At 51.7% G+C, this 13851-nt stretch overlaps 1 protein-coding gene across 2 annotated transcripts in view; it reads left to right on the top strand.

Annotated features, from left to right (window-relative positions):
- C10H6orf89 (chromosome 10 C6orf89 homolog) overlaps positions 1-11029 on the top strand; it is a 32827-nt gene extending 21798 nt beyond the window's left edge. For both annotated transcript variants that reach the window (XM_008151962.3, XM_054722095.1), the window contains exons 4-8: positions 2756-2910; positions 3035-3174; positions 4359-4488; positions 7155-7278; positions 9871-11029. In XM_008151962.3, coding sequence (XP_008150184.2) covers positions 2756-2910; positions 3035-3174; positions 4359-4488; positions 7155-7278; positions 9871-9965 — 644 coding nt within the window. In that variant the 3' untranslated portion in view covers positions 9966-11029. The remainder of the gene's footprint in view (positions 1-2755; positions 2911-3034; positions 3175-4358; positions 4489-7154; positions 7279-9870) is intronic.
- The last annotated feature ends 2822 nt before the right edge of the window (positions 11030-13851 follow it).

Raw genomic sequence — 13851 nt, forward strand, 5'->3', positions numbered from 1 at the left:
GCAGCGTTTCTTTTTAGGGTGTTGGATGATGGTGCTGGTTACATACTCTGAATATACTAAAAACCACTGGATTGTATCTCAGTAAAGCGGTTGTTGTTTTGATATGGTATCTCCACAGAGAAAGCAAAATAGTGCCCTTTCCCTCCACTCCTGCCTCCTCATGCCCCCAGTGTGAAGAGAAACCTTCAGGTCTCTGCCTTCTGTGTCGCTGCTCCCTCAGGGCGGAGCTCGTGGGCAGAGCCAGCCGCACAGACATGCTGGAGTGCTGCTTAGATCTACAGATGGGTCATCCCTGCCCAGGAGGCCCCTCTTCCTCCCAAGCCTGCTGCCTCCGTTTAGACTCAGTATATCTCACCTCTCATCACAGTACACCCCTCGCCTAAAGGGACAAAACCAGAGGACAGCCCCATCTTCCTCTTCCCAGCCCCCTCCCTAGGACAGCCCAGTCACAACCAGAATAGCCTCCTGGAGCACCAGGAAGCCGCTCCTCACAGGCCTGTGATGGTTCCTTGTTTTGCTTTCACTACAGTCACAAGTGCTTCAAGCTCTCCAAGCCCTCGGACCCTCATTACAGCCGCCTCAGAGCCACTGTCCTCTTATCCCCCACCACCACCACCACCCGCATCCTCTGTGCTCTCCCCACCACACTCTGCCTCACTCTCGGTGTGCTCATCTCCTCAGTAATCACAGGGTAAAAGTAACCCCACAGCGCGTGAAAGTGACTGCCGTAGGGCCTGGCACTTCGCACATTAGTTCCCCTTCTCCTCCCCCCCTCCCTCGCTCACAAGTACTCTGGAAACTGAAATGCTATATAATTATGACCTGTTGTCATTATGTATGCCTCACGTATGACCATTACCCAGAGTTCTTGTATGTTGGCAAGAATCCATCATATTGCCCTAGCTGGTTTAGTTCAGTGGATAGAGCGTCGGCCTGTGGACTGAAGGGTCCCAGGTTTGATTCCGGTCAAGGGCACATGCCCAGATTGCAGGAGCGATCCCCAGTAGGGGGCATGCAGGAAGCAGCCAATCAATGATTCTCTCTCATCATAGATGTTTCTAGCTCTCTCCCCCTTCCTTTCTGAAATCAACAAAAAACATAAAAATATTAATAATGTGAAGTTGTTTTTTAAAAAAGAATCCATCCTATTTGGCCTCTGATAAGGAATATTTAAAAGTATTCCTGAAGGAAAAAAAAACTATAACTTTGCAGCCTTAGGTGCCACCAAAGGGTTTCAGCTGCCCCGAGGCTCCCGGCGACCGGTGAGGGACAGAGGCCCCTCGGGTAAGGGGGCGGTAGGCCTCTGGCTGGTGATCTCCCATGGGTGAGACGGGAGAGGGGGATTTGGCAGCTGCCTCGGGGAAACGCAGGTTCTGTCTGCCAGAGTGGAGGGTGCCCGGGAGCACTGAGAACACAGGCAGGCTTCCCCGACGGGTGTCCTCCACGCTGCTCCTGCCGCTGGAAGGAAACAAGGACAGAGCACTGCTGGGCGGCGACATGCTGTGTGCTCAGCAGTCAGTCTCCAGGTGTGCTTGTCGGTGTGAAGAGCTGACGGCACAGTTCAGCCACGTTGGCTTGTCTGCTGTCTTTGTTCTAGGCTCTCTCCTCAGTTGGTTTCCATTGGGTTTTAATCAGAAACCATCTGGTGAAACATTTTGGATTCAAATTAGAGTTTATCACAAACACATATCTCAGAGAACACACGTAAAGGCCAGAATGGAACAAAAAGCAAACAAGAAGTAGTACAGTGAGGTTGTAAACAGGCGTGCTGGAGGGAAGGAACCGAGGGAAACTGAGAAGCGCTGTGTAGCAGCAGAGCCAGCCCCTCAGGCAGGGGCCACCCAGCACCGCATCAGGGCCCGGGAGGGCACTCTTCCTTTACCCACCTGCAGTCCTGGGGGCAGAAACCATGGTTAGTCCCCCCTACCCGCTTCTGAGCCGGGCTAGTCAATTCACTTTACTCCAGAGATGGGCCCAGGAATGTCTGATCTCCCCTCCATGCCTTCTCTCTGCACCCTTTTCTCACTCCTCCTTCCTGGAGCCAGCCTGGCCTCCATTTGGGCTTGCGAACCAAGGGTCTAGGCACACACCCAGAGTGCTGGAGAGGACACGCAGCGGGACTCATCACTGATGGTGGGACCCTCTCTGCCAGCCCCTCCCCCGTGTGCTGTAGACGGGTCACACGTGTGGGCCCCAGGTTAGAAAATGGTGGAGGAGCTCTGGCCGGTGGTGCTCCGGGGGTAGAGCCTTGGCCTGTGGACTAAAGGGTCCCGGGTTCGATTCCCGGTCAGGGCACATGCCTGGGTTGCAGGCTCGACCCCCAGTGTGGGGCATGCAGGAGGCAGCCCATTGATGATTCTCTCTTCATTGATCTTTCTCTCTTTCCCTTTCTCTCTGAAATAAATAAAAACATATTTTTAAGAAGGTGGAGGAACTACATCTCCACCCCATGCCACTGAGTGTCTTCTTGTTCGGCTTCATTTGTTGGTTTGGCTTAGGAGATACGTGTACACGTTAAAAAAAAATTTCCCATAAAGTGTAGAAGAGTCTGCAGGGAAAAGTACCTCTCCTTCCCGCGCTGTCTCCACAATTCCTTCCCCTCCTCCCCCCCACACTCTGCTCCTTTTCAGAGGTTGCCATTGTCAGCTTTAAAAATTCTTAGTATATCTTTCCTTCCTACTTCATGGCTGGCCTATTGGATTTACCTGCTGTGTTCTTCCTGTATCTGCCTCCTCCATCTCTCTTCCTCACTCAGATTTTGACCCCTGGTGGACAAACGACCGTGAGCAGAATGAGTCAGACCTCATCCCTGCCAACTGCACTGGTTGTGCCCAGAAATTACCCCTCAAGGTAATGCTCCTGGCAGATGCCCCAAAGGAATTTGAGAGACTTCATCCTCTGGTGATCAAGGTGAGCAAGAGGCTGATTCTCCCACTGACTGACTACCCTTTTAATGGCCAGAAACCGTCAAGCTCTGTGACATTCCTGGGAAGTAATTCTGTTCTGCTTTGCTTTTGTTTTTGGCCTTGCCCAGACGGAACGGCCCCTGTTGTCGGAGGACATTCAGCATTTTCTGTGCCAGTACCCAGAGGTGACAGAAGGCTTCGAGGAAGGGTTTTTCACCAAGTGGTGGCGCTGCTTTCCTCACCGGTGGTTCCCATTTTCTTATCCGTGGTGAGTGTCAAAAGGGCGCTTGGCCTGTGTGTGTGGGAAGCGGGCAGCCCAAGTGTCAACACTGCAGGTACCGTGCAAGTCAAAGAACACGCAGGAGCTCACAGTGGACAAACCGGTGATGAGAGAGAAAGGGACGAGTGAAGAGACGTGTCCAGAGGAGTGACAGCCTGGGTGGACACCAGGGCTGCCTAATAGAGTCGTAGTTTATTTCTAAGTATGTGTTTAGCGTTGTGTTTCTGCAGCGTGGGTCCTGAGCGTTGAGGGCTGAAGAGAGAGCACGAAGAATGGAAGGGAGGCTGCATTCCCTGGCACGCTCTGTGCCAGGCAGCGTGCCTTGGTGTGCGTAGTGTCTGTTGCTCAGTGGTGATGCTCAGAATAGCTCTGGGAAGTAGGAATTGTCATTGTCACCTTTCAGATCAGAAAAGTGGCAATCAGAGAGGTTAAGTACCTTGCTTAAGGTCACTCAGTTGGGACTGAAACTCAGATCTGCCCCCTGTTCCTCCCTGTGTCCTACAGAAGACACGGTCCATTTCTTGGGGTGCTGTCTAGAAAGAAAAGGAAAGCCAGTTTCCATCTAGAACAGCGATCGCCACCCAATGGTCTGAGGACCACGGTGGTCCCTGAGGTCCGAAAGGTTGGCAGCCGCTGATCTAGAACCTTCCACAGGGAAGGAAAATTGCTTTCAGGCTTTCTGTTGGATAATGTCTCGGTGCTTCTGCTTTTCGTTAAATTTGCTGTTTCTTTCATGATCAGTGACTCAGTTTAACAAGCCAGTCAGGCTTCCCAGTGCACGGCGCTCCACCTCCGGAGAAGGCTCTCCATGTTTGCTGCTTCCTCCTCCCCTGGTCTCTTCTCCCACTTGGCCTGTTAGTACTTCAGTCTCGTTTCCAAGATAGAATGAATGGATTGTTTCTTTCCTTCCTCTATATGTTGTTTTAGCTGGATTTTATAAACACCCACCCACATGGACAAATCGTGGCTGTGGAGTTTATGTGTGTGCGTGTACATGTTACAGTTAATTGATTTGGCATGACTGTTCTTCATGGACCTAATACTTAAGATATTATCCTGATATTTTTCCTCTTTGCCCACCACCCACAGTTTTCCCACTCTGCTCAGCTCTATGTTAGTCGGAGGCTGGCTTGCCCAGTTTAATAACTTTTTTCTCTTCCAAACTTTTATAGGAGAAGACCTCTGAACAGATCACACATTTTACGTGAGCTCTTTCCTGTTTTCACCCACCTCCCATTTCCAAAAGATGCCTCCTTGAAAAAGTGCTTCTTTCTTCAACCAGAACCTATTGTGGGGAGTAAGGTAGGAAATTTTGAGAGCACTTAGATCCAGAACTTTCCTCCTTGGGGACCTGGGCCGATGACATAATCAAGGCCTTCCCTGCACATCAACTTGGGGGCGGATTGCAGGGACACCCTCCCTGGTAGCCAGGATACCGGGCAGCCAGCTCCTTTAGGAAGACATGCTGTGGAGAGTCTGCCTCCTGCAAGTCTACCTCCCGGAAGCCACGCTTCTGCGTTCAAGTACGTAGAACCCTAAGTTAGTCTGACTTCTCTACCTCAAAGTAGAAAGCAGGCAACTATAAGAGAGCAGTTTGTAAATTCATAGTCCAGGTCACTCATTTTGTAGTTAAGGAAACTGAGCCCTAGCGAGAGTAAATGATTTGCCCAAGGACACAGCAAGTTAATAGGAGGCTCTCCCCCACCCACGCTCCCAGGTTGGCTTGCCCCAGAAATGGAGGAGGAACCTCAGGTAGAGAACTGGAGAAGCAAAAAGCTTGGGAGCATGGAGAGGTTTGGGGACTAAATGGTGGACGGGCATGTGCCCGAGGCAGGCAGCCCAGCTTAGGGGCCGCGCCTTTCACCTCAGCCCAGGGCCAACCCGGCCCCTCACTTCCCCTTCCACTGGCCTCGGCAGAGCTGTGCTGTGTCTATGTCGGCTTACTTGTCTCTGAATTGCTCTTTTGTTGAGTCTCATTCCTGAGGAAGGTTTTTGAGCCTGGATTGGTTTGAAAGAATTAAAATCATGAAATTTTACTCGGTAAAAAAATTAAATTTTCCAAACTGTGACCCCTACCAACTCTGGGTTGTGTCTTCAACCTCCTGATACTATTGGCTCCCAATTTGCTGAATCGTGTTAAAGGAATTTCAAAGCCTAGAAAAACAATCATTGTGTCTAGAAGTAAGCTCTTCTGTCTGCCAGCAGTAGGGTGGAGGTGCTGGGCTCTTCCTTGATTTTAAAGAAGTTTATCCTGTCGCTGGCTGGACTCGGGGCCCTCGTATGATTTCATCTTCATAATTAGGATATCATTCTGGGCGAGGGCCTTTATCTTTATCTTGCTTTTCCCACTTGAATCTAGTTAATTTCATTAGCCTGCTTAACAGGAACCCAAGGAGCCCAGCCAAAGTGGTAAATACAGAGTTACTCAGCCGCCTATCAGAGTCATCTTGTTATGGTTCTCAAGATGTTTTGGGAAGGGGAGTGGCCCAAACAGGCAAAAATCCTGAGTCTGGTTTCTTGGAGCATCTGTTCCCCACCCTGGCCCAGGCTCGAGACGGCCTTGCGACTCCACCCTGTTGTCCATGTCCCTGGGCCCTGGGCCTGGAAGCCCCATGTCTGCAGGAGCCTTGGGATACGGAAGTGGAGATTTGATTGCACTGGGGGGAGACGTGAGGAGCTCCAGGTCCCTGCACCCCTTCCACATTGTTGCCCACAGCGGGCCTGCTCCACCCTGGTGTCCGCTTCTTCCCATCCTGGGTGTGGAAGAGCATGGTCCCACCCCCTCGGCTTATATGAAAAGAAATACTAGTACATCCACCTGGTGTTGGTCTTCAGGGATTTTTCAAGAGTGCAGGTGCCAGGGCTTCTGCTGGGACCAGTCGGTTGCAGGCAGCTCCAGACACCAGACCTCCCTAGTCCTCCTCCTGTCACTGCAGCAACAGTTGGAATGGCTCTCGTGTAGCCATGGAACCAGTCATGGCCAGGGCCTGTGGGAGCAACAGGGAGACCAGGGTTGGGGACAAGAGAAGATGGGCCAAAATCTAAGACTCTGGAGGCCCTGCGTGGTGAAGAGGAAAGTCAGGCTTCGGGTCCCTGCTTTATGTGGGCACCTGGAGGGTTTCCCAGATGGGCAGGGCTGGGAGGGGAGGCGAGGGGTTCTCTCTCACCTGGGTGAGCCAGATCAGCCTCTCCCTTTGTCCTACTTAGGTGGCCCAGGGTTTGCAACTGTGCCTGGCACCCAGCAGGGTGCATGCCATGCCTGTGGGTGGCAGTAGTGCTCCCTCAGAAGTGTAGCCATTGCCTCTGCAGGTGCATAACCTGGTGGCCTCCTTGGTTTTCAAAATCAGAGGCCAATCTTACTGTCATTAGCTTTCAGTCAGTAGCATGACATATCTGCTCACCTGGGTCTTGCCAGAAAGTGTAAACTTGAACTTGCCACTCTTTGATTCTCATCAAAACATTGGCAGTAAGAAGGAATAGTCCATTGCCCAAAGGATATATAGACATCTGTCAGTTTAAAAGTCTGGATCAAACTAGTCCCTCAGAAGACTGCATTCTTAGACCAACATGTGTTGGCCTTTGCTAGACTTTCGTGAAATTGCAGTTTAATGTTTTGCCTTTGACCTGCTTTGAAGTTGTGACTAGAAATAGTTGTAAATTATGAAGCTTGTGCCATTTCTACTGTAGGGCGATTGTTGAGGTCCCACTTAATTCAGTGTCTCTATAGAAGCTATTAGCGATTTTTACCCTGGTCTCAATACTGAGAGATGCCATGCTTTGGAGAAACTAGTTTGTTTTTGTCTTTTGGACGTGATTGTGAATTGTGTTACTGGTTCTGTTTTCCTTTTAACTAAGGCTGCTAGGGAACTCAGAGCCATGTGTGTATGGATGTTTGTTATTAATCTCCCACACCCCTGGGTTTTACTGTGTTTTCTTTTCCTTCCTTTTCTGCCCTGTGTTTCCTCCAGATGCATAGGATGCATGACCTGTTCACCCTTGGCAGCGGAGAGGCCATGCTGCAGCTCATCCCGCCCTTCCAGTGCCGGAGACACTGCCACTCCATGGCCATGCCGCTGGAGCCCGGCGATATCGGTAGGCGGGGCCCCAGGAGGGCAAGGTCGACCCCAGGATCTTTTTAGTTTTTAACTCAAAAAATAGTGTAAGAATTAAATATTGCCTTCACTAAGATCAATTAAGTAGAGTCAAGACTAGCATTTTTTACTAATAGGTCAATATTTATGCTTAAATGGAACAACTAATGAGAAAACGTGGCAGAAGGGAAGGTCTTGTATATGCATGTAGAATATACGTGTCCAAGTTAGGAAGGGTTATGCAGATATCGAGAGCAGGCCTTTATTTTACAGCTGAGGGGAGTGAGACCCAAAGAGGAGAGGTGACACGCCAGGGCCTCACCGTCAGTTAAGCAAAGAAAGCCACTAGTCTTAGTGTCTCGTTTAGCAGTCAGGTCAGGGGAGGTTCAGTTCCAGATTCGAGGAAAGCCCTTGCGGTGCCATTTTGCTAATGTAACAATGCAGTGCAAGCAGCATGTAAGGGCAGCAGCTGCACAGGCGTCTCACCTCCCGGGTGGGTCCCACAGGCCGGTCACAGCCTCACAGCCATGACTCACCCTCGGCTCCATGATTTCCCAACTGTGACTTGTTCTGTGCATTATATTCTAGAAGTTGGTTCCAGGGAAACAGGTTTAAGTCAATTGCTGTCAGTAGCAATCAGTGTGACTGTAGAGTTTTCTTGGCAGAAGCAAATAAATCAGCAAGGATCCCATTGCCCTCCTGTCTTTCCTGCCTCACAAAGCCTAGGGAGGCCTGGAGACCCTGGCAGAGCCCAGCCTGGTTTCCCAGTTGATTTCTCTAATTTACCTTTTCAGAAAACCTGGGTCCCTAGAAACCTCACCGCCTTTGGAGGACGGGTGCACACTGTGAAGTGTGCCAAGTTTTAATCCAAGTTACATAGCTTTGATTTCAGTTTAGAAATAGAAAAATGAAGATGCACCAATTAACCATTGACTGATGATGGAGCGCAGCTGGCCTGGCCCCTGGGAATTCTGCAGAAAGGAAGATTCTTGTGTGGAAAGTGTTCTGGACCTATCTTCCTGTGGTGGAGTGACGCTCCCATAAGGCGTGACGGCTGCACAACCCGCACGCATGGCGCTGGGAGTGTGTAGTTGTGCATTCAAAGTCGTCTTACGCTCTACAAATCCTGACAGTTCAGACAACTGCAGAAACACCTTAGTTATCCAAATTCCAGGCCTCCGGCTCCCACTAGCATCTAGAATGCCAGCTATAGAATGAGGGAGAAGAAGGAGTGGGTGCCTGGCAGAGGTCAGAGAAGCTTTGAGCGGCAGGTCCAGTGGGCATAGTCCAGACTAGCCTGAAATCCAGGGCCTGATGCCTGCCAAGCTGTGACTGGCCGGCCACAGACCAGGCGGAACGGAGCCCTGAGGTTGGCAGTGCCCACGAAAGGCCAGCCACGTGACAGGGATGTGGAGAAGGGCCAGGAGACAGAAGAGAACAAGAAGAGGACGTGCATGCCTGGGAGAAGGCAGGGAGGACAGTGGGCACCTGAGCAGTGGCAGCAACAGACGCCTGGCTGCGGCCGCCTCAGTTACAAGTGAGGACCCAAGAGCAGGCCCTACAGTGGAGGGTTGAGGACAGGTGGCATCTTGAGCAGCTCAGGGACCCTTAGGAATGGCAGCGTGACAAGCAGCTTCTGTGCTTTTGACATGACGACATGATAAGCATTGTCCTGTGAGGGTTGAGGGGAAGGGGACAAGGGTACAGACCACCAGAAACCTGTGAGAGGGGCCAGGGTGACGTAGGGGTCAGGCGCCGTGAGCCTGCACCCGCCCGATTGTGCAGTCACTGCGCACAGGGAGCTTTCCTGACGCCCCAGGCAGAGGCTCGGGTCTGCTCGGGGCTCTCGTTTACAGATGAGTAGGGCACATCAGCCGCTAGGAAATTTCCATCAAGAGTGTACTGACGTGGTAAAGCATTTAAGTCACCTTTCCGCCCACTCAGATGATTCTGATGAGTGTTTCCTAAGGAGTTCTTCAGGTCACTCAGGACCGGCAGGAGCAGGCGCCCCCCGGAAAGGCCCTTGGCAAATGGGGTCCTTTGGTCAGTAGACTTCGGGAAATGCCTGTCTTGGCAATACATAGTGCACATTATGTACAAAAGGCTCCAAAAAGCCCTGGAGGAATCTAGTGTTTCTCAAACTTACTTGGCCACAGAACCCATCTTCCTTGGACTTCTTACAGGAGGACACACTTTAGGAAATGCTGGGTTGGGTCAATCTGGGTGTTCTGTAATGAGGCCATGTTGTAGATATCTCAGGAAAACCGAGTAGGGGACCCCTCCCCCTCAGCCCATCCTGTCTTCTCGCTGAAAATGATGAGGTCAGTACGCAGGAATTGGTGCCCAGCACCAGCCCGTCAGAGCACCTGCCGATGTGAACCTGTGGGATTGGCGTTCCGTCCCCAGGTGAGGGCAGCAATGGAGCTGGTTCAGAGTGGCTCCTGCTGGGTGTCAGGCTACAGAGAAGACTGGAGGTACCCGGGCATATTTATGCCAGGAGGGCCTGAAAGACCTTCAGAGCGAGATGCGCCTGGCTTTGCAGGCGTGCCCAGGCCCTGACGTTCACACGCTTCCGTTGCTGCTTCCCTTGCAGGCTACGCTGGTGCCGCCCACTGGAAGGTCTACATTGTAGCCCGAGGGGTCCAGCCGTTGGTCCTCTGCGATGCAACTACCCTCGCAGAACCATAGGAAACGGCTGTGCGGAGGAACGGTTTTGAGGTGAAGACCAGATTGAAAGGAGGAAATAATTTTTTTAAAAAAAACACTGAAACCACTTTCCAGGGGTTGGTTACTTGGTTCCCTGCCCTGTGCATGCGTGTGTGAGCCAGCTGAGGGCCAGCTGAGGGCCGGCGCCCGGCGCTCCAGCTGCTGGGCCAGCACTCTGCCGGTACCTGTCTGGGAGAGACTGGGCTCCGCCAGGTCTTTTGGCCCCGCAGCCTCAAGGCCACGCTCCCAGCGAGGAACGGATGGTGCCTCCCCCACGTGCACAGCGATCCCCTCTGCTGGCCCAACTTCAGAGCCATCCTTCTGCGGCTGGGCCCGCGTGTCTGTCTTCCCGGCCACACCACCCTGTGCTGTCTTAGGAAAACCATGGCTGATGAAAGAAGTCATTGCCGTTTCCCGAACAGAACGACTCGAGAACCACTGAGAAAAGATCAAATAACCTCAAATCACACTCAAGAAGTGAACTTTCCCAGCGTCCGTGGCTCTCGGTGTCTCGGCGATGCCAGGCTGGAGTTGACTATAATTGAAACGGTTACCCCTAAAGTCATACTTTCTCCGTTTTCTCTGTGGCTCTCCCCCTGCTCCTTCCCTCTCCCTCGGCTGCCTGGCTGAGTTCTCAGCACTTAGGCTCCTGGTCCCCTCCCTTGACAGGCGAGAGCCCTTCCTGCTGAGGCAGCGCCATCGCTGTGGGCTGTGCTGCTCTTACCAGTGTCTTCAGAGGGGGATGAGCTAGATGCTGGCCGGGTGGAGGGCGCCTCCCGGGCCTGATCCTGAGGGTCTGACTACAGGGAAGATGTTTTACAGATGTGTCAAGCTGATGTAATGTGGTTGGGGAAGGAATTCCAGACCCAGTGTTTGCCAGCTGGGTGTGCAACTGTGGTCCTGTGTTACAATGATCTGTCTCTGTACTGGAAACAAGGTGAGGTTTTTATTTTTTGTAACAATATAAAGCTGTATCCTTTTGATTGGATAATTCACTATGCTCATTGTTTCCCTTAAGTGCTGTATTAATCAAATGATGTAAATTAGGATGGCTCTTTTCTTGTTTCCTTTGACACCTCTGGGTATCTGGTCACGCCAACACCACCGCGAAGAAAAACAAAACATACTGTGACCCCTCGTCCTGAAAGGCAGGAAGCGAATGGACACAGGAGTGTCTGTCAGTTACGGGCCGGGCGGACAGCGGTGCGGGGTGCGGGTCCTCTGCATCCTGTGCCGCCGCCCCCGCCCCAGGCCCTCTCTCTGTGTCTCAGAACCACGTGTCTGCGGGCTTGTCAAGGACAAGCAGGGTTCGCGGAGCTCAGGGTGGAGACACCGCCTCCTCCTCGGGCTTCGGCGAAACTGGGATGAGCTGTACCTGAGGGAGTTTTCTCTGAAGGAGTCGGCGCCTTGTGTTGATTAACGCAGGAAAAACAAAACTTTCCGTCCATGTGAAAGTCACGCTTGCTAAGCAGTGGTTTGAAGAGGTTTGCAATCAGGGGCACTAGAGCCAGCTTTGTGCAGCCTTTCGAGCCTTTGCACGGCCTTATCTGCCCACATGGGAAGGAAGCATTGGGCGTAAACAAGCTCTTAAGAAGCCGCTCAGTTTCCTTAAATGAGGCCCTTCGGGCTAAGGAAAGGGAGGCTTCCTAAGCGCAAAGCAGCTGTTTTAATGGTTGAGATTTGTTTCATTTTTATGAATTACCCTGTGTTCCTTCCCATTTTACTCCTGCTCTTCATACCTTAAATGTTCAGAAAATTCTCACTTCAGCTCAGAACTCTGAAAGCTAAGAAACCCTTGCCCGTGACGGTGCTCCGCGGCACCCCTGGGAAGTCCTCTCAGCCCTGAGCTGGCTACAGTTCAACCTAGTGTATGGCTCTGCTAAGTGAGGATGGGTGCATATGCTACTCATTTTATTAAAATCGGTCCCGTTCAGAATTGAATGTAAATTTCAGTTAGAGGAGAAATTCTCAGGACGGTTTCTGCTCTTAATTGCTGAATACATACAAACTAGAGGCCCAGTGCACAAAATTCGTACACGGGTAGGGTCCCTAGGCCTGGCTGGCGATCAGGTTCCCCACCTCCCCACCTCCTCCTTCCCTTGCCACCCACGCACACGCCACTGCAGGGCTCCCCTCCTCCTCCTTCCCTCGCTCCCTCAGCGCCCCACCGCCAGTTGCCCACCGTGTTCCATGCTGCCCCCTGGTGGTCAGCACATCATAGTGAGTGATCAAACTCCTGGTCGAACTCCTGAGGGGACACTTTGCATATTAGCCTTTATATATATATATATACACTGAGTGGCCAGATTATTATGATCTCTGAACACATAATAATCTGGCCACTCAGTGTATATCTGAGATAATAAAAGGCTAATATGCAAATTGTCCCCTCGGCCAGGAGTTCGACCAGCAGGCAGGCTGGCAAACCGCCCATGTCCCCTCCCCCTGGCCAGGCCGGCCGGACCCCACCCATGTACAAATTCATGCACGAGGCCTCTAATCCTATATAATAAAAAAGAAACATGTAAATTGACCATACCTCCGCTACGCTCACCAGCCAATCAGGAGTATGCAAATTAACCCGACAAAGATGGAGGGTTAATTTGCATACACAGGTTCTGAGAGGCCTGGGTCCCGGGAACATGCTCGGTACCCAGGCCGCTCCTAGCCTATAGGCCTGCGCATAGGCCCTGAGCAGCCGGGGTCCCAGAATGCCTCTGGCCACTCCGGGCCTACGGACACAGGTGCCAAGAGGCAGCCCGGGTCCACGCCCCCTAGCCCAGCGCCCACAATGCGGGGCTGGTTGCCGGCCTCTGGGGCGTGCCCCCCCTAGCCCAGTGGACACAACAAAGGGGGTCCTCTGTGCATGAGCTGCAGAGGAAACACCTTTTCTTTTTTAAAAATATATTTTATTGATTTTTTTACAGGAAAGAGGGGAGAAAATCAGACAGTCGGAAACATTGATGAGAGAGAAACATCAGCTGCCTCCTGCACAATCCCCACTGGGGATGTGCCCCCAACCAAGGTACATGCCCTTAACAGGAATCAAACCTGGGACCCTTCAGTCTGCAGGCCGAAGCTCTATCCACTGAGCCAAAGCAGTTCGAGCGTAAACACCTTTTCTGACCGCTCATTGGCTAAGCTCCCTGTCCGCCGCCACTTGCAGTGTTCTTGGTAACTTGGGTTATAAGAATCCAAGACGGTGATCTAGGGTTTTTCCACCTCACTCCTGGAGGAAAAAATTAAGGTCTGCTGCTGGAGGGGCTAAGAAATGTCATATCCTGCCCTAGCCGGTTTGGCTCAGTGGATAGAGCCTCAGCCTGCTGACCACAGGGTCCGGGTTCAATTCTGATCAAGGGCATGTACCTAGGTTACAGGCTCCTCCCTGGCCAGGGCCCAGGTCAGGGCTCATGCAGGAGGCAAAAACTCACATTGATGTTTCTCTCTGTCTCTCCCTCTCTGTTCCACACTCTCTAAAAATCAAGGGAAACATATCCTCAGGTGAGGATAAAAAGAAAGAAAGAAATGTCATATCCTATGAAAGACACATCTTTAAAATGCCTAAAGAAAGTTGTCATTTTTTCATGGTGAAGGGACTGGAGTCTGTGTTGATGAAAACACCTTGGCCACTGCGGTGGCTGGCAGTGGCTGCAGCAGCAGGGTGATGGGGCTGGCGCCTTCCCCGATCAGCCTGGTCGCCTCCCATAAGCTGTCAGTAGGACATACCCTGAGGGCTCCCAGTCTGTGAGAGGGGTGCACCGGGGCCCCTAGTATGTATGTGTATGTGTGTATATATATATATATGTATTATATGTATATGTATATGTATATGTATATGTATATGTATATGTATATGTATACACACACA

This window comes from Eptesicus fuscus, chromosome 10 (assembly GCF_027574615.1).
Source record: "Eptesicus fuscus isolate TK198812 chromosome 10, DD_ASM_mEF_20220401, whole genome shotgun sequence".
Taxonomy (NCBI): domain Eukaryota; kingdom Metazoa; phylum Chordata; class Mammalia; order Chiroptera; family Vespertilionidae; genus Eptesicus; species Eptesicus fuscus.